This window comes from Fistularia commersonii, chromosome 5 (genome assembly GCF_037954325.1).
Source record: "Fistularia commersonii isolate RoL2024-O1a breed Wild chromosome 5, RoL_Fcom_v1.0, whole genome shotgun sequence".
Classification (NCBI taxonomy): Eukaryota; Metazoa; Chordata; class Actinopteri; order Syngnathiformes; family Fistulariidae; genus Fistularia; species Fistularia commersonii.
In genome coordinates this window covers 11425038-11449866 of record NC_141288.1, presented here as the reverse complement: position 1 = coordinate 11449866, position 24829 = coordinate 11425038, and the positions used below count along the sequence as shown (strand labels likewise).

At 42.6% G+C, this 24829-nt stretch overlaps 2 protein-coding genes across 6 annotated transcripts; one reads left to right on the top strand and one right to left on the bottom strand.

The window, feature by feature from the left end:
* The first annotated feature begins 1459 nt into the window (after positions 1-1459).
* slc26a5 (solute carrier family 26 member 5) lies at positions 1460-16848 on the top strand. 5 transcript variants are annotated; one of them, XM_086146804.1, is made up of 18 exons: positions 1460-1668; positions 2481-2750; positions 3815-3954; positions 4274-4384; positions 7956-8137; positions 10176-10340; positions 10423-10658; positions 11096-11243; positions 11927-12040; positions 12192-12269; positions 12346-12441; positions 12770-12876; positions 12953-13020; positions 13266-13360; positions 13470-13577; positions 14062-14262; positions 14352-14406; positions 15036-16848. In XM_086146804.1, the coding sequence occupies exons 2-18, from the start codon at positions 2575-2577 to the stop codon at positions 15170-15172; spliced, it is 2217 nt and encodes a 738-aa protein (XP_086002930.1). In that variant the 5' UTR covers positions 1460-1668; positions 2481-2574; the 3' UTR covers positions 15173-16848. The 5 variants fall into 5 exon arrangements, with proteins under 5 accessions (XP_086002930.1, XP_086002929.1, XP_086002932.1 ...); XM_086146803.1 differs by having other exon boundaries at positions 2476-2750; XM_086146806.1 differs by lacking the exon at positions 1460-1668 and adding an exon at positions 1846-1946 and having other exon boundaries at positions 2476-2750.
* On the bottom strand, positions 16814-24642 carry psmc2 (proteasome 26S subunit, ATPase 2). Its single transcript, XM_086146811.1, has 12 exons — positions 24485-24642; positions 24151-24188; positions 23964-24045; positions 22960-23059; positions 22168-22299; positions 21998-22070; positions 21700-21795; positions 21185-21349; positions 21014-21101; positions 20415-20617; positions 20100-20196; positions 16814-17049 (listed from the first exon to the last, which is right to left on the bottom strand). The coding sequence occupies exons 1-12, from the start codon at positions 24552-24554 to the stop codon at positions 16892-16894; spliced, it is 1302 nt and encodes a 433-aa protein (XP_086002937.1). The 5' UTR covers positions 24555-24642; the 3' UTR covers positions 16814-16891.
* Between the last annotated feature and the right edge of the window lie 187 nt (positions 24643-24829).

The following is a 24829-nucleotide window of genomic DNA, read 5'->3' as shown; positions in this document are numbered from 1 at the left end:
CCTAAGGTGATCTAATGTTTTCGTTTTATTTATCGGGTCATATTCTGCGTCGCTAGTCTGGTCCAGATGACGTCCGTCTGAAGTGACGTCAAGTACGCTGAGCTTCGGTCATCCGCCTGCACAGACGGGGTTCGGAGGAAAGAACTTCCACTCTTGTCTGAATTTCAAATACAGAGCGGGGTTAAGTTTCATCACCGCGTTTGCGCAGCCAAATCTTCTGTAAGTGTGACCTTACAGAGGTTACCAGTGTGTTATCTCGTCTACCGACTCTCATCACCTGTTGAAAATAATAAAAGGGGTATTTGATCTTTCCTGACCATAAAAATAATTTCACCATATGGTCTCATAAATACATACCTGGCAGAGAATCTGGTAAGTCAGAGGTCCCCAAACTACGGCCCGGGGGCCGGATACAGCCCACCTCCACGTTTTGCCCGGCCCCTGAACAATACCAGAAATACATTATGATTTTTTTTTTTTCATTCTGATCATGTAATCATGACTTGTACATGCAGTAACCTTCTATTCCACTCTTCTGCAGTCTGAACCTAATCTGAAACCCCTCCCACAAAAAAAAAAAAAAAAAAAAAAAATCCTGGACACATCCCTGTCAAATACCACAGAATAATGGCGAAAAGATTAAGTTGTGGGGGACACGAAGGGGCGTGGACTAACGGTTGGGGGAGGTTGTTAAGCCAGGTATATATAGATGATATAGTTGTATTTTGTTGGTGTTTCAAAGTAAAGGATCAAACGCCTCTGCTGTTATTTCATCGTTGAAACACCACAAAGTAAGAGAAAAATAGATTCAGAACGCAGGGTGTTTAACCTGTGGACAAACGATTATGTTTTTGTTAAATTCAAAGAAAAGGCTGCATTATTGATTAATGACGTTATCATTTATTTTCCGATTTTTTTTGCCTGTCAAGATCCTAGAAAGGACTCATTTTTGGTTATATGTGGCTTTCTGGAAAACAATAAATGTTTACGTTTAGAAACCTCTGCCATCGTCACATTTTTTGTTACAAACTGGCCTGGCCCCCGTCAGAGAAGGGAAAAGTAATTCGGCCCTCGCAGGAAAAAGTTTAGAGACCCCTTGGATAAGTCCTTACTCATTTCTATGAAACCAAAACCAAGCATTTTCAGGTAAACTCGTGTTCCTCCTTAGATATGTAAATGGTTTCATGTGGTAATTTTCTGCACAATAGTCATGTGATCGCTTGCTGTTTTATGTCGTCTCATATTGCTTCTCAGGTTCCAAATGTTAGTCGGTTGGTAAATTTTGAACGTGTGAAAGGCTTTAAATTGTGCTATTTACCCTCGGGTATCTGATGGTGAAACTTCTGCTCTCATTTCTCATTTACGAGTTCCGCAAAACGGAAAGGAAACCCCGCCAATTTGTGCAGCCCTACCCGCTGAGACCCTGCCTCATAAAACAGTCGTGGAGAGTGCGCATGCGCGACGATTAATGGGCTCCGACCCTACCACCTGACAGACCAGAATTAGAAACGGGATTTCGCTCCAGAGTAAGTCATCGCTCCCTGCAGAGACCATCTCCGGTGAGCTGGAGGAAAGCCTTTCGGGCGACCTTGTTGAACTTCAACCCAAGAGCACCGACATTCAGACGACCATCGACGATCAGCGGCCGGCATCCCGGTATCAGCGGCGGTGAGACTAGCATCACTCGGTTAGCTATCGTGGTGGAGTTACGTCGAGATGGAAAGATACACCCTTTTTCTCTCTGGGACAATTTAAGTTCATTTGACCGAAGTTAACCGCGGTCTCGAGGCACTGACAGTTAGGCTAAGAGCATCTTTTTTTTACTTTTCTATTTTTCCAGAAAACCAGCCTTCTGTAACGGAATACATCTTTGACGTAGTGCTTGCTAGCTAGCGATTTCGTGAAGAGGCAAGGGGAATGGGGAAATGGACTATTCTGTTTCTTATGTGGGTGTGCTTTATAAAAATAAGAAAATATTACTATTGTCTCATAATTTCATACAAACTGAAAGAGAACGTTCGAATATTCTCGTCCTAAGTATAACTACTTCAACCCGAGTAGTCGAAGTATCCGCTAACGTTCATACCTCCATGTGCGTTGTAGCATTAAACATGTTTCAATTTCTGAAATGTCACTGAAACATCCGATTTTTAACGTCAGAAAGCCGTCGGGGAGGAAGAGGGGGAGAAGGAGGAGATGGAATACATGCTGATACAGCCTCTTTTGTCTCCTCCTTTTCCGAGTTTTAACTGTAAGACGAGAATTTCTACAAATATTTGAACGTCATCCAGTTGCAAAACCCGTTGTGCTGTTCTCATGACTTTGTATGGTAAGCCAAGCTGATAACGAAAATAAAGTACTCACAAGTTTCTTGAGATCAGATTGGCTTTTGTCAAGGGGGAAAAAATACACAAGCACCTGGTTTTATTGACTCTTTTGTTGTATATAAATTAATCCCTAATCTCTTATGATCAGAGCAGAAAAAGAGGGATGAAGAACTGAACAATCCATCTTCTCAAGAACGAGAAGAGGCGGAGGTAAAGCACCTTAAAGACTTTCACTGCTGTACTAGTCATGGAGCCAGAGGAGGCCGCTGGACCGAACCACTGCGCTGAGCATGATGATGCCAGCACTCAGCTGATGTTCAGGGTCGAGCGACCGGTTTACAGCGAGGCTTTTATCCGGTCTCATCTTATCCACCGGAGAGAAAACACCACCCCCCTTCGACAAAGACTGGCAGAGCGGCTACAGTAAGTAGAAAGTCACTCCACCGACCGCCCAATGTAGGATGGCAGAAGCAAACGTGCAGATCAATCTTTAACCCCACCCTTGCAGACAGTTTGAATGTTTTAAGTCAATAGATCCGGTCAGATAACCGATAACAGTGATTGATTAAACATCTGGCCAATAGCGCTTCCTTCTCTGAGGCTCAAGAAGAATTTATGCAAAACTATATATATATATGTTGGGTTCCTGTGTTTCAGTTTCATGGTAAGGTGGTAAGTGATGCAGGATTTGTAACATGCTGAAAAGTGGAGGAATTTTGTGATGCTGAAAATCCTGGAGGAAACATGAAGTGACTATGCCGAGTAATACTAACAGAAATTTATTTCTTATATTTCTAAATGAAAAGTGTTCAATTTCAAGTTCTGATAATGTTGTAATTATAGACTTAGCTATTTGGTTGGGATCTTGTGTTTCATTTGAACTATGGGATGCCACTGTGGGAGCCACTCAGTCGCCTCCTCCTGGGTTTTGTTTACACATCGTCTTATCATAAACTACACACATTTCTACACTAAACAGTGGTCACAGAATTATGACTTGTACTTAATGACACACCTTTGAAGCCAAACACAGAAAGTGACCCGGTGACCAATGAGGATAAAGCACACTTCAAATCTGAGGGTGTGCTGTGTGTCTTTGTAGGGTCGAGGCGCCTGTCTCCTCTGTTCTGATACACAACTGTGTTCCTTTTACAAGAGGTGTGTGTGTGTGTGTGTGTGTGTGTGTGTGTGTGTGTGTGTGTGTGTGTGTGTGTGTGTGTGTGTGTGTGTGTGTGTGTGTGTGTGTGTGTGTGTGTGTGTGTGTGTGTGTGTGTGGTGTTTTAGGTTGAGGCGAGAAAGTGTATTTCAATAAGGATATTGTAAAAATATAAACGTGAAACTTTGTTGACACGCTGTGGCGCCCGTTGAAAGGAAAGATTTGTTACCACTGTGAAGCGGTGTTGGAAATATGAAGAGCAGAGTTCAAGAAAAGGTCACTTCACTGTATTCCATATCAACTGAAACGTGGATCCAATTCTTCCTGGCAGGTGCTCATCAGCGAGGGCCAAGGCAGCGGTTTTAAGCTTCCTGCCCATATTAACGTGGCTGCCAACCTATCCCGTCAAGCAGTACCTGCTTCAGGATGTGGTCTCGGGTCTCAGCACCGGGGTCGTGCAGCTCCCTCAAGGTTAGTGGCCTGTAAAAGATAGTGGATGTAGCCTCTGGTTGCAGCTTTTCAAACTGATGCAACTAGTGCCTTTGGATGACCAGCAGGGGGTGACTCCTAGCTAACAGGCCTGTGACCTTGAAACCTTGAAAATGCACATCAAATCATCTAGAAACAAGGAATAAACACAATCATAGAAGCATTTAAACCCTGAGTGGTGAGGAAGTGCTCACCTCCCACACTTCCAGACTGACAGGCAGTCTCCTCTCTGGTTCCTTCCTCCTCTCAGACATTGGGAGGTCCTGTGAGTGCAGCTGACAGTGTTTTCTCTGTCCCGCAGGTTTGGCCTACGCCATGCTGGCCGCCATGCCCCCTGTCTACGGCCTCTACTCCTCCTTCTACCCTGTCCTGCTCTACACCTTCTTTGGCACATCCCGACACATCTCAGTGGGTGAGGAGGACACACCCTACTTCGTGCTGAGGCTGCTGTTTAGTACATCTGAAACCACTCGCTTGAGAACAAAGTTTGTTTTCCTTCAGAATTTTAAAAATTCCTTGGATATCTCAGTTCAGTTTTTCCAAAAGATTCCAGCTGACTATTCTTGAAAGCAATGACAGATGATGTTTTCGTGACACAATCTAATCGAAATGATCAGTCGGGTTATCTGTAGCCTGCAGACCCACACAGATTTGATGGTCAATGACGGGCACACACCTCTGTCAGGAAAAGTGTGATTTTTATTGTCTTGTTATGCTCTTGAACAAAGTCTTATCAAGGTTCCCCTCCAAACTGAACAGATGCTTTTCTGGATAGACTGGTTTTGCTCTGTGACGTGTGGGTTAAATATCTAATGGGGGAAATCCTGCTTCCTCCTTCTGCTTTCATCTTCTAAGTTAGTCCCTGAAAAATGTATTCTGGTGTATAGTATGATTCACTCTTTTGCAAACAAGTTCCTACTGTTGTGTCCTTTTTTACGTAAGTTAAACCTTTTATATGCAAACAGAATTTGCAGGGTTTGCTAAAAATTACAATGACTATGCGTTGCATGATCCCAAGAGTATACTCAATTATAGGTGCTTTTTAATACAGTAGTGGCCACCACACAACTTGACAGAATTTAATACATGCACAGGGGTGGGGCTTTTATGTGTGATTTTCATGAATCAAATCACGCATAAAAAGTAACAGAAATATCCCAAATTACACACAATTGATAAGAGGGTGAAAATTGAAAACATTACTTTTGCTTTAGCAAAAAATCCATAAAAATATGAAGGAATTTGCAAAACCAGATGTTAACATAAGTTTCAGAATTTCTTCAAAGCAAGGATTCATTCATTCATTCAGGAATGTATTACCTTCACAAATCTGCATAAAGCTATCAGTGTTTATTGTCTTAATGAACTGTCCCAACATTCAGTCTACAACATGAATACTTAAGTAAATGTTTACTGCAGCTTCAGTTGACCGCAACACAGAGACACACGCAAATACACACAAATTCCAAGTACTGTGACCTTGTGATCAGATGTCGCTTCCAGCTTGTGATACATGAGTAAGCTTTGCTTTAGCCACTGCCACTGATCATCTATGGACTTGGCAGAGACTTGAGGAGATGGAAACAAATATTTCCCTCCTAAGACACACTTTGGCTCCTCAAGAATCCCACAGTTCCCCCTTTTTTTTAAAGGGCTAAATAGCCATTTTCTTGACCAGGGTCTAGTCATATCCGTCTTATCCCTGAGGATTGCTTTCAAGAAAAGGTCAGCTAAGAGTTTGTTTTCCAAAGCAGGACATTAGTTGTTTATCTATAAGCCTGCATTTTCAGGTTTTTGTGCTATTGTCAGGCAGTAGACTGAGCACAAACTTCAATGCTAATCAGCACTGACTTGTTAAATAGTTTTGCTTGAGCCAGGAAGGTTTTTTTTTAAGTCAAAATATGGTTACACATAATTGGATGTTTTCCATCCATGTTGCTGGGTGGTCTGTATCTGTCATTTGGATTACCGGAAAAAAAACATGATATGGTAGTTTCTGGTGTCAAAGTCTTAGGGCCATGACTGAGATGGGGTCTCAGAGTTGTTTCTGAAGCTGACTATGTCACTGTCTGATCGAAGGCTCAATCAGCCTGTAATACTTTTCAAAAAACTAACATTGTGACAGTCTAACCTGTCATACAAGGAGCAAATCTTTACAGTTGCTGGCTGGAAAGAACATCCTGTTCTGTTTTCAATGAAAAGAGAATGGAACAGAATAAAGTAAAGGTGGAATTTTTTTTCTATTGTGTGGAATAAATTCATTGTGACATTAATCAATTGACCAGCTGCAAAACCCATTCTCACAGTAATCTATAAATGAAATGCTGATCGTCTGGTCAGTGACTTCTCTCCAGTCCTTGCCAAAAATCCCATGACCTCAAATTGACACCATTAGTGTCCAAGAGTGGCGTAAACAACCTGAGACGAACCCTGCCCTGACAAACTGCGCCCCCACTCCTGCATACTGTCTGAGGAAAAACTGCAGAATCAACCATGACCTACAAGTTTGCATTGAAGAGGCCAATGTCTCACATCCTCCCCTGAAATGTAACTTCCTGCTATTGATGAAAGATGTGAAGTGGCTTAACTTCCCTCCTCATATGACTTTGGTAAAAAAACACATGCACAATGTTATTCCGCATGTTTGGTCTTACATGAAACATTCACTTCAACAGAGGTGAAGATACACAGTCACTCTGGTCAGATGTGGCTGTCCATTAGATCCTATTCAAAAATATTGATGTAAGCAGTAGTGTCTCACTGTGATTTGCCTAAAATACAATTATTTTCCAGTGAAATTTGCTGGACTTTTTTCAATATCATGGTTAAGGCTAATGAAAAGTAATTAGTGTTTATCAGTCACCATGAATAAAATAATAAAGCTATCCCCTCAAGATCAGAAGGCAACATTGTAAAATTCTGCATTTAAAGCTATCAAGAAATTTCAAATACACTAAAAGTAACTACACATTTCAGTGTAGTTGCACTGACTCCCTTTGTACGGACCAACAACAACAACTTTGCATTGAGTAGTGTTAAGAAGTAAACCTAAATCAGTATTTCCCAACCTATTTTTTGAGCCACGGTGCATATTTAACATTTGAGAAGTCACACGGCACACCACCAAATAAATGTTAAAAACACGATGTGCAACTTTTCCAGAACATTTTCATTTCGATTTATTGATGATATGCATGTCATCAATACATCAGGAAATTGTAATATTTGAGAGTGGGACTTGGGTTATATCTGTAACTGCGCCAGGGCCGAGCATTTCTTCTATGGTGATTTTGCAGACAGGTAGTATTAATGTGTCTGCCACGGTGTGTTGGTTTTTGGATTGAGCGATGATTTCAGCAACTTGGTGGTTTTCTTTAATAATGCTTCCTGTTTCTCAGTCTGTTTACGCAGAAGAAAAAATAGTCTGTGTTCTTATATGAAGTGAGTGGTGTTGAGTCTGAAGATGGCGTTTAAGTTTTCTTGGAACCATGGCACTGTTTGACAGCTTTTCCCCACACTCCAGGCATAACAGTCTGCTCGATTGGTTCCCCACTAAAAGTGAATCTAATGCAATTTAACATTGATTGTAACATAGATTCACCTATTTTACTTTCTTCTGATCACTACTCATACTTGGGCCTTCATCTGGATCAGAGAGTACTTTTTTATTTATCCATGGCATATATCTGCCATTTTCTCAATAAACAGGTTAATTCACTACCTTTTACCATCTAGTGGAAGAACATTTAATTGTTCTGCCTGTCACTGCATGCTGCCCACATAGATAGATGTACAAAGATATTTGCATTGAATAAATAATTTCTGGACCAATCAGATGAAAGTGGGCATTTTTCCACGGCATACCTAGTGATCTCTCACGTCGCACTAATGTGCCACGGCACAGTGGTTGGGAAACGCTGACCTAATTACATGTGGATTCAGTCATGATGTAAAGATGGTAAAGCACCTGTTGTGACTCGCAGGGACGTTCGCGGTCATCAGCCTGATGATTGGCGGTGTGGTCATCCGGGAGGCTCCGGACTCCATGTTCCTCATCCCGTCTGGCAATGGTTCCAATGTATCTGTTGTCCTGAACGTGGAGGAGCGGGACGCTCGGAGGGTCCAGGTGGCCGTGGTGCTCACAACCCTGGTGGGAATCATCCAGGTGAGTGTCACTGACCCCGGCCCAAAAATGCCATTGGGATTTTATATAATGATACTCCAAAGACTGCAGGATCTTAGAGAGTGAGAAGATGCCTGAAGAATGGAGACAAAGTGTGATGGTGCCTATTTTTAAGAATAAAGGGGATGTGCAGAATTGTGGCAACTATAGAGGGATTAAGTTGATGAGCCATACAATGAAGTTATGGGAAAGAGTAATGGAAACTAGACTGAGAGCAGAAGTCAGCATTTGTGAACAGCAGTATGGCCTTATGCCTAGGAAGAGTACTACAGATGCAGTATTTGCGTTGAGAATGCTAATAGAAAAGTACAGAGAAGGCCAGAGGGAGTTGCATTGCGTTTTTGTAGACCTAGAAAAAGCATATGACAGGGTGCCAAGAGAGGAGCTCTGGTATTGTATGAGGAAGTCTGGAGTGGCAGAGAAGTATGTTAGACTGGTGCAGGACATGTATGCTAGCTGTGAGACACTGGTACGGTGTGCTGTAGGGGTAACCGAGAAGTTCAAGGTGGAGGTGGGACTCCATCAGGGATCAGCTCTGAGCCCCTTCTTGTTCGCAATGGTGATGGATAGGCTGACAGATGAGGTTAGACAGGAATCCCCATGGACCATGATGTTTGCGGATGACATTGTGATCTGTAGTGAGAGAAGAAAACAGGTAGAGGAAAATCTAGAGAGGTGGAGGTATGCTCTGGAAAGGAGAGGAATGAAAGTTAGTCGCAGCAAGACAGAATATATGTGTGTGAATGAGAGGAACTCGGGTGGAGCGGTGAGGCTACAGGGAGTGGAGATCAAGAAGCTGGAGGATTTCAGGTACTTAGGGTCAACAGTCCAGAGCAACGGAGAGTGCGGAAAAGAGGTGAAGAGACGGGTCCAAGCAGGTTGGAATGGGTGGAGAAAAGTGTCAGGGGTACTATGTGATAGAAGACTTTCAGCCAGAATAAAAGGAAAGGTGTACAAGACAGTGGTGAGACCAGCGATGATGTATGGACTAGAAACTGTTCCAATGACCAAAAGACAGCAGGCAGAACTAGAGGTTGCAGAGATGAAGATGTTGAAGTTCTCTTTGGGAGTGACCAGGATGGATAGGATCAGGAATGAGTCTATCAGAGGGACGGCACATGTTAGATGTTTTGGAGAGAAGGTCAGAGAAGCCAGACTGAGATGGTTCGGTCATGTACAGAGAAGAGATAGTGAATATATTGGTAGACGGATGCTGGAATTGGAGCTGCCAGGCAAGAGGTCTCGAGGAAGACCAAAGAGAAGATTTATGGACGTAGTGAGAGAGGATATGAAGGTAGTTGGAGTGAGAGAGGAAGATACAGAGAATAGGGTTAGATGGAGAAAGTTGACTTGCTGTGGCGACCCCTGACGGGAAAAGCCGAAAGAAGAAGAAGAAGATACTCCAAAGACTGCAATTATCAGTTTATGCATTAACATATAATATCGCACACATAGGTTACTTGAGTTTTTCTCCAGCACAATGTGCAAGTTTTATTCTGACTATGTATGAAGGGTTTGATAAAGGCTTTAAGCTAAGATAAATCTAAATGTCACAATCAACATCACAGTTACAGGACATTCTTCAGATCATTCTTACCTATGACGGAGTTTCTTGAAAGTCCTCCTTTCTTGGTAATTTTTTTTCACAACCATTTTTCACCTGATGTATATACTACCTTGGTTCTTGTCAGAAATGAATATAACTAAAAAAAAAAAAAACAAAACCTAATTTCTTTTCATATCACTGATGCATGTCTGAATGTCTAAATCATAGAACTTTTACAGTATCAGAGAAAAAGCAAAGCAGGATGTATATAGATGTGTTGCCAAGCTGTAAACCCCACGGCAATGACTTATGACCCATGAAGATCGATCAGAACGTGACACTACCAGGATATTGATTTGGCTCTGCTGTCAGTATTTACCCAAAGCCACAGGACTATGGTCTCTAACGTGATCCTTGTATGTTTTTATTTGAAACCTAGTGATGTAACCGGCCCTCCCCCCCGTCTCTCTTCAGATAGTACTGGGTCTGCTCAGGTTTGGCTTTGTGGCCATTTACCTGAGCGAGCCACTAGTGCGGGGCTTCACCACTGCGGCAGCCGTGCACGTGGTCATCTCCCAGTTAAAGTACCTGCTGGGGGTGAAGACCCAGCGCTTCAGCGGCCCACTGTCTGCCATTTTCGTGAGTTCTTGGAGCATCTTTGTGAGGATCTCCTATTTTGAAGTGACTAAAATGAGCCACGTTGTCCAACCTGTTCCATCAGAGCCTTGTGGCGGTTCTGAAGGACATCACCAGCACCAACATCAGTGCGTTCATCCTGGGCCTGGTCTGTTTGGTTTTCCTGTATGGGGTCAAAGACCTGAATGAGCGTTTCAAGAAAAAGCTTCCCATCCCCATCCCCGGAGAGATCATCGTGGTCATTGTGTCCACTGGCGTCTCCTATGGCCTGATGTTATTTGAGGAATACAAGGTGGACGTGGTCGGGAACATCCCAACAGGGTAGTGTGTTAGCATTGTGTTGTTGGTATTACGGGCTGGGCATATCTATCTAAATGCAAGGAAACCAAAAGAATATATCCAAATGTTTGTGCTAATTAAGCCTAAAACTAGCTGAGAAAAGCCATTAAAATCAGAAATTTCTCATCAATGAAAAACTGGCAAGGCAGTGGTAAACTTGCTGAAATGGGGAAAAAAATTCAAAAAAGGAAATGCAAAAACAACCCCTAAAGCAGAGATAAGTAACTTACAGTACGTAATTTGTAATCTGCAAACACATCACCAAATATTCTGAGGGACAACTTTGAAATCCACCATGTGCTATGAAGCAATTAAGACATGAAGAAGAGCGGGAACATAGAAGGCAAATGGAATCAAGATGAAATCTTTCAGTTTGACAAGATGAAGCCGTATTTAGGCTCCCTGTCCTCTGTCGGCAGGCTGCTCCCTCCCAGAATCCCAGAATTCTCTCTGCTGCCCAAGCTGGTGACCGACTCCTTCGCCGTCGCCATTGTGGGATTCTCCATGGGCATCTCCCTGGCCAAGACCTTTGCCCTGAAGCACAACTACAGCGTGGACGGAAACCAGGTCAGCAATGGTGTGGCACGCCTGTGTGCACTATGAGAGGGAACCTAATACTGTCTTCTTGATTCCTCCTCGAATCCACTTAAGTGTGTTTCGACGGACGGAAAGGAGCTACTTCTGATCTGATTCATGTTAATATTTGACAGACTTTATTGTTCCCAAGACAGGGAAATTCAATTTTCACAGCAGCATGATTGGGTAGAAAAGTGTGCAAATAGTAACAATAGAAAGAATATGCAAATTGAGGATATAAATACAATTAAGCAAAGACTGTATAATTTATACTATGGAATACAAAATCTAAAAGAAATGCCTTGTTCAAGGAATGGTTATAGAAATAAAAGGTGTACGGTAGGAGATGTGGGAAGTAAAAATAAATATTGCACGAATGAGAGTGGGAGGTTGAGATGGAGGCTGTGATGTAGTGCAAAAAAAATGTTTGTGTCTATTCCCATCGCACCACTGTCAGGTTTTGAAGAAAACCTGAGGTGAAAATACTTGGTTTGTTGTCCAAGGCGACGGCGAAAATGTGAAAAAAGTCTGTGAGTCATTAATCAGAACCTGTAGCATATTATGAGGAAATATTCTACAAGCATCTCTCTTAAAAGACTTCCAATGTTCAAACTTTTTTTTTAATACAACTCCAGCTGATTCCCATCATTCACAGCTGTTCCTTGTGCTTGCAGGAGCTGATCGCTTTGGGTTTGTGTAACTTCATCAGCTCCTTCTTCCAAACCTTCGCCATCACCTGCTCCATGTCCAGGAGTCTGGTGCAGGAGAGCACAGGGGGCAAAACCCAGGTAACACACACACACACACACACACACACACACACACACACACACACACACACACACACACACACACACACACACACACACACACACACACACACACACAAGTGTGATGTGAGCCAGGCTGAGTGTTTACTCCCTGCTCTACTCTGTTCAGATTGCAGGGCTGCTGGCGTCTCTGGTGGTGCTGTTGGTCATTGTCGCCATCGGCTTCGTCTTCCAGCCGCTCCCCCAGGTGGATGGAGCTCCCCTTGATCCGGCCCCAATCCGGCCCCAACCCTGTAGTCAGTGGTTTTATCTCTGTGTCCCAGACGGTGCTGGCCGCCATCATCATGGTCAACTTGTTGGGGATGTTCAAGCAGTTCCGAGACATTCCTGCTCTGTGGAGAAGCAGCAAGATAGAGCTGGTAAGTGTGAGCAACCTGTTGAACCGCCTCCGGAATCGATTTAAATCTATAGGATTAAATTGAAAAGTGTGCTTGTCCCAGCCGTAGGGGCTTTGTATTAAAAAAGGTAAATAGAAGTACTAATAATGCAAACTGATCAAATCAGTATTTTATTCTCGTTTTATTTAAACGTTCAACATAACCCATAACAAGCAGCTTTGAATGTAGTCACAAGGATCATTGTGAACCGGGTGCGCATGTTATCAGGTGACTCAGGCGGTATCTAGTCAGCAGGGGTCGGAGGGAGGGCTCCGGAGTGTTTGACACTCTATGTCCCTTTCCCCTCCAGTCCGTCTGGTTGGTTGCCTTCGTGTCGTCCGTGCTTCTGGGTCTGGATTACGGCCTCCTGCTGGCCATCGCCTTTGCTTTGCTGACTGTGATCTACAGAACCCAGAGGTGAGTTTGTAGCAGGCCCCTCATCCTAGGAGCACACTCATCAAACCCACACACATGCCATGTTTTTGTCTTGCAGCCCTGAAAGTGGCATCCTGGGAAATGTCACAGGGACAGAGCTGTACTGTGACGTGGATCAGTATGAGGGTGAGCTGAACGGGTCAGACGGCTTTGGGGTAAAATCTTTCCCACAGGAGCCCCCTGGGCTGAATGTCTGAACTCTGTGTGTGTGTGTGTGTGTGTGTGTGTGTGTGTGTGTGTGTGTGTGTGTGTGTGTGTGTGTGTGTGTGTGTGTGTGTGTGTGTGTGCGTGCGTGCGTGCGTGCGTGCGTGCGTGCGTGCGTGCGTGCGTGCGTGCGTGCGTGCGTGCGTGTGCACGCATGGACATTTTCCAGGCAAATGAATGCGATGGGATTAAGATTTTCCATTCCAACGCTTCGATCTACTTCGCCAATAGTGACCTGTATGTGAGCGCGCTCAAACAGAAGGTAATCCTCAGGCTGCTGCTTGCTGTTAGTTGTGAACATGAACAAGCACTATTTCTGTTATTGCCTTCTGTTTATTGGTCGTATTTCATGAGTTTCCTCTCGCCCACAGACGGGAATGAATCCTGAACTCCTACAAGCTGCCAGGAAAGCTCAGATAAAACAACAAAAGGCGAAGTTGGATAGCAGCCAGAACTCCTGTCTGAAAATGCAACTGGAGGTGAACAAACTGCTTTTCTCTGACACACAAACTCCCAGCAGGCTGAAACTCGCAAAGGATTCTGGAAACACAGATAGTTTTGAAAACATCCCACCCCCCTGCATAGCGGCAGAGGCGCTTCCCTGTGGTAGATACAGAAACAGAGTACTGTGAGGAAATCCAAAACAAAAATCCTGTACATCTTCACTTTGGGTAACACCACTGAAAATACAACAATCAGTTTCCTGAAGCTGTAAGATATCAATACCTGAAAATGAAAAAGTTTACTAAAAATCCTGACTGATAATTCATCTGAATCATTTCAGTATTTCCTAGAAATCAATTTACAATGATACAAAATATATCTTTGGCAAGAAATCACAATTTTCTTTGTCACCTTAAAACTAAAAGATCAACTAAAATGTATTTGATAACCTGGACATTCACTACAATTACAACACAACAACATAATCTGTGTCCCCTGATCTGATGGGTTTGATCACAGGACCCGGAGCGTGGCGTCACCCACGACCTTCTGTCCTACAGCGACTCTCCTCTGCGTAACGGCCAGCCACGGGATGGACACCAAGGCTCCGACCTGGACGATGCCTTCGTCCTCAACCATCGCAACTCCATCCATTCCATCATCCTGGATTGGACGCCCGCAACCTTCATTGACTCTGTCGGTGCAAAAGCCATCAAACAGGTACCCCTTGTACTTTGCCTCCGTTATGACGTGCGGGGTGCAAGAGAAATGCTATTAGTTTGATCCCTGGGTTGCTCCTGTCTCTGCAGATCATCAAGGAGTACGCAGCCGTGGACATTCAAGTCATCATCGCCGGCTGCAGCAGTAAGTTGTCTGTTTCAGGGTCCAGGTTGGTTTGGAAACATCAAATGTGTATTTTCCACCCGCAGAGCTACAAAAATAACCTGCAGTCAGTTTTTTTCTTCAACTTGAAAACTGTCCAAACATGCAATGGATAGGAGGATACTGGCCTCTTAGGCACCTTTGAAAATCAGGCAAAATCACCTATTTTGTTGTTGTCAGCAACGTTTCATATTATTCTTTTATTACAGAAAATATTATATCGAAGAGGGAAAACAATGGATTAGTCAAAAAGGTTTTTCTTTTAAACTACATAAGAATTATCAAGACAAGTACCAGAAAATAATGTAAAAGAGGCAAGTAATTGTGGAAAAAGACTGATAAATAGATTTTAATTCTTTTCTTTTTTTTTATTCAAATGTAAATTTTAAGGCAGCTGGAATTTGAGTAATGCAATGTTCTTCATTTTCCCTCTTGAAGAAGGTTGAGTAACATTTGGGCTTACTTTTTATAACAAATTTTCTGACAATGTTTTTGAGATGTCCAGATATCGTTTTGAACAACAAATTATTGAAATTCAAAGTGAAGCCTATCATGAAACTGTGTTTTTTTTGCTGACCGTGATCTCCAACATCTCTACTCTGACCCATAAGGAAACCTTCTGTCCCAGCTGGACGCCTTGCAGTTCTTCACAGAAGAAATAACCCCAGACATGGTGTTCCCCACTGTGCATGATGCCGTGCTGCACTGTAGAAATCGCTCGCTTAGCTTGCGCGGCCTCCGGCCATGACGCGGCCGCATCACGTCACTGGAGCTTCCTATGGCGGTCGGCCGAACTCCTATCCTCAGGAGACACCGTCCATCAAGCTTGTGAAAATGAAGGAGCTCAAAGCTTTTATCCAATCACAGCTTCCGGACGGAGACGACATTCCATTAGCCTTATCCCGACGCTTGGGGGGGGCATCTTTGAGGCCTTATTTGGACTGCGGGCTTGTTGCAGACCATCTGCTAGCGGGTTTGTTCTGTCATATTGGCGGGTCAGTTTTTTGTTTTCTTTCCTGCCTCTCCAATCCACATTTTTCAACAAACACACAAAACAGCATCAGATGGGTGGCATCATCCAGAAAGTAACAAGGTTATCCGAGGGGTACCATGTGGGAAAGTGGAGGGACTACAGGTAACGTGTTAACAAAATAATAAAAATATAAATAAAAGTTGGGGGGGAGGCGCTACTTCCCTGCAAATCATCAGGCGATCACCAGCTAATCAGGATGGGTTGCTAAAAGGGCTGCAGACTCACGGAGATGCAGCATCCGGCCAAGTGAACAGTCATGCCAGGTCTGTGTGACAGGAATCAGCAAGTAAAACCAGCTGAGAATCAAAAGCCAACTACTTTTATAATCCACTGCCATCCCATTATCACCATGTGTCTTACAATACTAGCTCTGTGACACAGCTGGTATTATAAGTCCAGGCGGCATTTTTTACTGGTTTCCAAGGTGCTGAAATGATGGATGTCATTTCACACTTATAACCATTATAACTTAAAACAGAGATTTTGTTGTCTAGTGTGTACTCACAGTTTTGATGTTATGCACTTGTTTCACCTGAAATACTTCCTTATCTTATGTGTGTGTGTATATATGCGTGCATGTTTTCTCAGCCCTGTAATGTTTCAGGTATAAACACTGACCTTGTGGAGACGCTCACATTTCCAGTCCAGATAAATCGTTACAGCAAAATGAGGTAGGGTCAGTGCAGTGTCTTACTAAGGACAGCTATCATTAAGACATGTTCCTGAGCTGTTGGTCACTTGTTATGAAATGATTAGGAGTATTAACTTTGTATCAACCAGTAGACATTATGGCTAAGATGTCCGATTCATCTGTGAATTTGTGGGTCTGGATACCCCATCGGTTGGTGGGCTGATGGGTACAAATGCTGCCTTCTGGTGGCGGCATGGATCTCCTGTTACACTGACCGCAGATCTTGGAATCTGATCTCTGCCCAATTTATTAATTTTTTTTCATTGCTGACAAGTCAAACCAATTAGAATCTGATCTCAACAATTGCTCTGTGATAAAGTCTGAACGGGGCCTTAGAGTTGCACTTTTGATTATTTCTGCAGTGTATTTTTACAATTCGAGCTGCTGCTGCTGCTGCTCTGGTCCAGATGCTGGAGGAGTGTGGCAATGCTGCGAACAGTGATGCTGACTCCAGAATATTCTTTATTTTAGAATTGTTTACTATGTTGTGTTTTTGTGTGATTATGTTAAAAGCACCTTTTCTGAGGATCTACGCTGTAACATGAGGTGGATGCAGTCTGACTGCAGCACTGACAGATTTTTAGTAAGACCAAGGGTTATATGTTTTGTGTAGTAAAAGAATCACAGGATGCCTTTTCATGTCATCATGTAATAAATGCCAGAAATTCAATTTGGAATAAAGTTTATTTTTAAGCGACAAGTGACAAAAAATGACATTTCTCTTCTGGATATTTCAGACACACTCAGTTGTAGGTCATGTATCGGGGGGTGGCACTGAACTTGGCGTACGACTTGATGACTTTGTTGACGGCCTCAAGGAAGTCCTTCTCTGTGGCGATCTTTCTACGAGCTCTGATGGCAAACATGCCGGCCTCCGTGCACACACTGCGGATCTCAGCGCCTGATAACATAACAATCGCTCAGGGTAAAAACATTATTCCAAGAAATTAAATGATAAAAAAAAAAAAGTTAAATCAGTAGCTCTTCTGGATAATATGTGCTGTGGGATTAACAGTTTTGGCCTTCTGATTTAGAGTTTGAGCGAGAGATGAGAAATTTACAGGAAAATGTTTGCTTAAAGTAAAAACAAAACAAAAAATGCTGTCTGCTCTGTGATATCCCTAGAAACAATGCTCTACCTCTGATTCCATGGTGACAACATGAGAGGTATAGACTAATTAAAAGGGGGAAAAGGAGGGTTCTTTACCACATTTGATTTTGATCACTGCTGTTTAAGATGGATTGGAAAAGCTTTCCACTGCAATAAGGTGACAACAGATTAAACCTTAAAATTCAGAACAAGATTCTACATCACTTCATCAGGACCTTTGGATACTTGTACTTTTAAATATTCAAGCACATTTATTGGCATTAGTCTGAAGTGACAGTTGAGGCCAACTTGTAGCGCCCCACTTTTCAAAATAAATTGTGCTGCACACAGGACACCATGCAAATGAGTGACCCATGAGCCACTGAATACACTATAGTACCAGTATTGTGGGTACATCCCATGTCATCAAAAAACTAGCTGTTGGCCTTCCATCCATCCCCACTGTGGCATTTGGCACTTGATTTACATATAGTACAGCCAATCTGACATCTTTAACGTAAGGCCAAGTGTGTCCATGTGTGCTTACTCAAGCGCTAGCTACTGTAAAATTCTCTTTTTTCCTTTTGGCTTTTCCCTTCAGGGGCCGCCAGGAAGATGGAAGGGAATCAACCTCCATCAAATCATATTCTCTGCCATCTTCTCTGACACCAACAGATTTCATGTCCTGTGTCACTACATTCATGAATCTTCTCTTTGGTCTTCCTCTTGTTGCAACGTTAACATCCCTCTACCACAGGGGTGACCAAACTTTTTGCAGAGGGCCAAATTTGGTGAGGTAAAAATATCTGAGGGCCGACTATTCAGTCATTCTTTGATGCATTTAGGCTGATGAACATTCAAACTCTGTTCCTTTTGCCTCTAATTGTCTTTTAATTTCAGATGAAACGTCTTAAATTCTCCATACCATAGTGTTACGACCCAGGTAAACATTAGTAAACTTACTTCTTCTCAGGACAAATTTTCTCCACCATTTTCATCATGCAGTCTTGAATAAATGCATTCTCAATAACAGGTTTGGAGTGCTTGTCAATTAGCATTGCTATCTAATAGCTTACCTTTGCGGTATTTTTAATTTGATTTATGGGCTCTGGTGAAAAAGCGCTGCATTGCTGTTAAAACAGCTACCAGATGCTTCAATTTTTTGCCATGTTCGTTAGATTGTTGCAGTTGGCATGCTTTGTTTGGTAGTGCCTCTTGATGTTGAATTCCTTGAAAACAGCCTAAGTCTCCTGGCATATTAGGCAGGGACAGTTATTTCATATTCCGGTGAAACAATATTCCAATTTCCAATTGTCCTGAAAGCTGCAGCCCTTGCTGTCAACTTTTCTTTTTTTAGTTGCAGTTGCCATTTTTGAAATGGGCTGGAAAGGACCACACAATGCCACACAGGTCTACTGTTATCTTCTGGTGAAATATAAGATAGCTTTTTGTACACTGTTTTATACTGTGGTCAACAGTGCTGGCAGTTGCAGATTATTGACTTTGACAGAGGCTGTGGGCCAGTGTAAATTTGAACACAGGCCACATTTGGCCCGTGGCCCGGACTTTGGACCTGCCTGCTCTACCAATATACTCACTCTCCTTCTCTGTACATGACCAAACCATCTCAGTCTGGCCTTATCTCCAAAAACATCTAATATTCTCATTGATGAACTCATTCCTGATCCTATCCATCCTCATCACTCCCAAAGAGAACCTCAATATCTTCATCTCTGTTACCTCAAACTCTGCTTCTTGTGTTTTCTTCATTGCCACTGTCTCTAAACCATACAGCATCGCTGGTCTCACCATTGTCTTGTATAACTTTCCTTTCATGAAAAACTGAAATCACAGTTGTCCTGACAGCAGTGATCTCTCTCATAGCTAACCTGAGAGCAAAGGCAGTCACGAAAGCATCGTGAGCCACATCATCCTTCTGTGCAAGAAACCCTTCCAAAATAGAGAGGCGATAAAAGAGGCATTCGGTGAAGCAACAGGCAGCAACGAAACTGGAGACATGATCTTCAGTCAAAGCTCTCCAGCTGTCTTGAAGCGCAGTCTCTCACAGTAAGTCTCTCCAAATGTAAATGATACAGCACAGTTGTGCGTTTTTATTCAGATGGTGTTTATAGAGCCGACTGCAAAAGAGGAGCGGTAAGCAATACTATCCATGAAGGGATACATGTGAGAAGAAGACATACTTTTCAGTCTTTTCAAAAACCAACTAACGCAGCTCCCCGCGGATTCAGTATACTTCTGAATAAATGCATGTTTATCATTTTTATTGTTGTTAGGTCATTTTAAAAGCAGCTTGCATGCCAAAAAAGTGTGGGAAGCCCTGGCCTAGTCTGTATTAGGCTCTTGAGTTGTTTTAAGTTGTGTTTGATATTTAATATTAAACACAACTTAAAACAACTTTTGAGCTGCAGAAAAACTACACAGCTGTCACCACAGTTACCTATGTTGAAAACACTTGGGAGTTCACGCCACATGATTTGTCCAACTAACTGAAGGCACCACTGAGCGACCATGTCTACTTGAGTGACAGTTCAGAGGCTGAACAAAAATGGAGAACAAACAGCTGGTTGCTGCTGACGTTTGTGCGAATCAAATTTGTGTCTTCCTCTGATGCCACTGTATTTCCTGTATCCCCTTATGGCAACAGTATTTGCTGTTATGTTGACGATCACCACGCACTGCCAGATTACACCCAGACTGAGCTAAAATATTACAACAGAAAATAAAATCGGGCCAAGAATCTTGTGTCGTGTCCTAAGCTTTAGTTCGGTGAAAAGGAAGAGGTGGAACACTTGAGTTGGCGCATGTGTATGTGTATGTGTATGTTATGACGTGAGTCTCACCGGTGCTGTTGGGACAGAGGCGGGCAAGCAGCTCAAAGCGGATATCTCTCTCCACACTCATGGAGCGAGCGTGGATCTTGAAGATGTGTGTGCGACCCTGGAATGCCCAAACAGGTCAGATCAGACATACAGAAGGAACTAATTTGAACTTTGCTTGATGACTCTTTCAGCCCTATTAGGCATTATTTCCACTACATCCACACTGAGGCCTTGGAAATGAAGGGAGCTAATGAAGGGACATGTTATAACACAGTCATTCTATGAAAAATATTCCAGTGGTGTGATGTCTGATGCAGGTGAGGGGTCGTGCCTCACCTCCAGGTCGGGCAGGCTGAACTCAATCTTGCGGTCCAGTCGGCCCGGTCTCATCAGGGCCGGGTCCAAGGTGTCCGGTCTGTTGGTGGCCATCAGGACCTTGATGTTTCCACGCGGGTCAAACCCGTCCAGCTGGTTGATGAGCTCCAGCATTGTCCTCTGGACCTCGTTGTCTCCACCGGCGCCATCGTCAAAACGAGCACCTGTGCAGTTGAGGACAGACGGATCAGACTTTTTGTTTGTTGACGAGAAGTCTGACTGGAGGATCGAATGTTCAAGGTTCATCACACAGATTTGATTTTCAAGACCTATTTGCTTATACAGTGTTTTTACAGAATCCAGGGTTTTCACTGTTCACCACTTATCATTCCAGAAATGTGATTTTATGAGGGAGTATAGTTATTTGAGGTTCCTCTGCTATTCCAGCAAATAAGCAAAATATTAATTTTGGCTAAAACAACCAAAAATACAAAGAAGTAAAATGTGATAATATTTGTCTGAAAATTACAACAGTTAAAGCCATTCAAAGAATTGTTGGATTTTTAATGACATTTCATGTCAGGTATTTTTTAGGTCTACAGGTTAAAAGTGAAACACACCTCCGATGGCATCGATTTCATCAAAGAAGATGAGGCAGGCCTTCTTGGTCCTGGCCATCTCAAACAGTTCGCGCACCATCCGGGCTCCCTGGAGACATACAGGAAGGAAAGGTCAAAGCTCATATTCTGTGAAATTGGTCAAAAGTGGCTCCTCCCTTCCCGTTTACTCACCTCTCCAACGTACTTCTGCACCAGCTCTGAGCCAATGACCCGAATGAAGCAGGCGTCCGTGCGGTTGGCCACGGCACGAGCACACAGGGTCTTCCCTGTGCCAGGGGGTCCGAACAGCAGCACGCCTTTCGGAGGCTCAATACCCAGATTGACAAACCTTTCAGGCTGGTGACAGGAATAACACAGGTGAAGAGCTTGATCTCAATTTTGCAGCAATGTCTATTTATCAGACTGTTTTTGTGAACCGTTTTAAACACTGATGATCAGTATGATAATAATTTATCCCCGTGGGCAAATTCGTTCTCGGCAATTAACCCATCATGGATGAACCATGAGCAGTAGGCTGCCGTCCACCAGAGCCAGGGGAGCAGTTAGGGGTTCAGTGCCTTGCTCAACAACACACTAGTGACACAGGATGGTAGAATGTGTGTGTGGTATTTCTTCCTATCAGTGCACTAAACAAAAACTGAAGATTAAGATTTTTTTCATTCATTTGTGGGGGACCGAATACTTACATGGAGCAGTGGGGTCTCCACCACCTCTCTCAGCTTCTCAATCTGCTCCTTGCATCCACCCACATCACTATAAGTCACGTCCGGCTTCTCCTCCACCTACAACACGACAACAGAGGGTTGCAGCTGGAAACTGTACAAGTTAAACATGAAACATGCAGCTTCTTGTTTACTTTTGGGAAAATAATGAAATTTTAAATTTATGGACACCAGAATCCATTTTTTTTTTACTTATAGGGATTGTTATCGCATCATGGAGAGTAACTCAGGAATAGGTTGCCTTCTACGAGGAGTCCAGTACCTGCATCATGGTAACAGTTGGATCAATTTTTGGAGGAAGTGGGATATGGATCTGATACTTGTTTCTGTCAACGCTGAAAACGGTAAGAAGGGACAGGTCGAACATTTAAAACCAGCCATTTCTTGCGTAGTTTCTTTAATATGAGACAATAAATCTCTATTGTGCCTCACCCCACTCTCATGCCCTCTTCAATGTCGGTCGGGGCCACCTGGTCACTCAGATCAACCACAAACTTGGCAAACTGCTTGACGTTGATGATGTATTTGGGGTCTTCGGAGTCTGCATTGATGATCTTTGTACATCTGTGGGCAGCCATGAATAAAACATTTAAAAACATGTTCAAGTCCCCGATGAGGGGTAGAATTCACACAACTATCTTTATAATTCATACACTCAAAAGATATTGTCGTTCTAGGGATTTAGAAATAAGGTTTTGGGGATTATGTTAACAAATGTCAACACCCTCTTGTGCAAATACTCAGTACCTTTAGAAAGGAAGTACTTGCACACTGACTTTGGGGAGGGTATAAAAATTGTTGATTTTAGTTACAATGGGTAACATCCGGGACCTACAACAGAATGCTCAAACTTATAGGGGGAAAGTGCGTGTATTCAGTACATACAGAGGTTGTCAATAAATGGGGGGAAAAGGGCAAGAGGGAAATCAGTGATTTGCAACAAAAACTGATATTTTTTATGTCTATGAGAGCTGTTTTTTAAAAATTATTTCAAAGGAAAACAAAAACAACAAAAAAACAAAACAAAACCAAGATTGTTTTAGATTTGATGAGTATATCCACTGCAGGTTGAGCACATGACAAGTCAAGATTTCATGTGAAGATATGTGGCTCTGTTATTTTCTAGCAAAATTATTCTTCCCTTACACAGGTGTCATTCACACAAATCCACCCCTAATTTCTCATAAAGTATTCTTTGTTTAATCAAGGAAATGTTTTTCATACCTTGCTACTTGCAGCGGCTGTTCACTCTGCAGGGTCTGTTTGTCAGCAGCTAGATCCCAGAGAGCCGGTGGGGCCAGGCCTGTGTCTGACTCCTTAATGCCTGATAGGGCCAGCAGAACCAACTCTTAGTTACAATATCACATGTTGTGAAATTACAGGTGCCCAGTGTTACTTTTTAAATTGTAAGGCATAATCAAAATTGTTTAACTCAACCTATAGTTCTCAATGTACCGTAATTGTTGTTTAGCATCAACCAAAGTTACAACTGTCTGCTCAAAGTGGGCCAGGCCCACATCTGTTACCGAAGGCAGTTATGGTGCTCTGGAGACAAGCTAGAACCTCTATGTGAAAATTAAATAAGCAACAGGTCAGTTTAATTTTGAAGTTTTAGAAGCAGAAACTTCTGTAAGGAAGATAGAAGGCTCTAGACTGTTGCCCCCCCCATCCCCCACTCCCAACACACACACAAAAAAGGAGACCAGAACTTTTAAGTCCTTCCTCTCCGTTGTCCATTATTACATTATATTACATTTGGCAGACGCTTTTATCCAAAGCGACTTACAATAGAGGACATAAGCACTGCAAATAACACTTGCAAATATGAGATGCACAGGAAATATACAGAACAGTTATACACATTATATAACATTATAGTGCTTTCATACTATTCTTAATCGACTGAATATTTGTGAGATGGTTAAAAAAAGTGCCATTGCGAAATAAGACTTTTGATGACGATTAACATATTTATTTACAGATTTAACAACGATTATTTTGATTATAACCGTCCAAAGCCTTATTTAAAGTCCTTCTTTGAGACATCACAACTTCTTAAGTAATAAAAGAAAAAGTAAAGGGACATACCAAAGTTGTATGACACCTTTAAAAGCATGATAGAGACACTACAACAAAAGAAGCTGTAGGGGTGTGCTCTTCGAGTATAGTGTATAAGGCTTATACACTATACTCAATGAGCTTATACTATAAGCCTTTCAATTAGCCACCTGTCAGCTCGTTGATCTTCTTGAGCAGTTGTTGGATGTCATCTTCCACTTGTTTGATCTGTCTTGAATAAGTGCTTTGACCCTAGGTTGACATAGAAACACCAGTAAAGCATCACTATATTTATTACAATCCATTTAACTTGAAACAGTCGGATGGATGTGATAGCGCTTTTGAAATCGGACGTACATATGTCTTCAGCAGAGCGATGTCCCCTTCGTCCAAAGCTGCGATGAAAGAGGAAAACAAAACCTCAGTCAGTTTGCGGCGTCACTGGGCCGCTAGCGTTGGTTTCTATCTTCAAATATCAACAAGCTTAATCCATAAACGACGTTTTGGCTAACGATACTACGGCAAATAACTTTTATATGAAGCTTGAATATAGCACTCAAACATTTTAAGCTGTTTTCTGGATAAGCTATACATATATTCGAGTGCCTATGCTAACGCTACGTAGCCAATAACCGGCATTCCAGACGAGCGAAATACATTCATTCTTGAGGAAAAACATTCTTGTGCAAACCTCTAATCGGTGAGTCATCTTTGTCCTCCTCTTTTGTCTTCCTCTGGTCATCACCCAAATAGTCCGGCATATTGGCTCTGAAATTGCTCTTTCACACTGAGACAACAAGCCGCTCCGGCAGCTAACACTCACAATTACACAGCAGCTTTAGATTTCCGGCTGTGGGCTCGGCTTACCGGAAGTAATGTTCGGATTAAATTGAAGACGTACCCCGTTAAAATATAAATTATTCTTTTTAACTAACGTATGTATAATTAAAAATCTTACGATAAATTTGAATGTAGTACCAAGATTTTAAATCAACAAAGCATAAGTTTAAATAAAGGCACAATAGTCACAAATGTT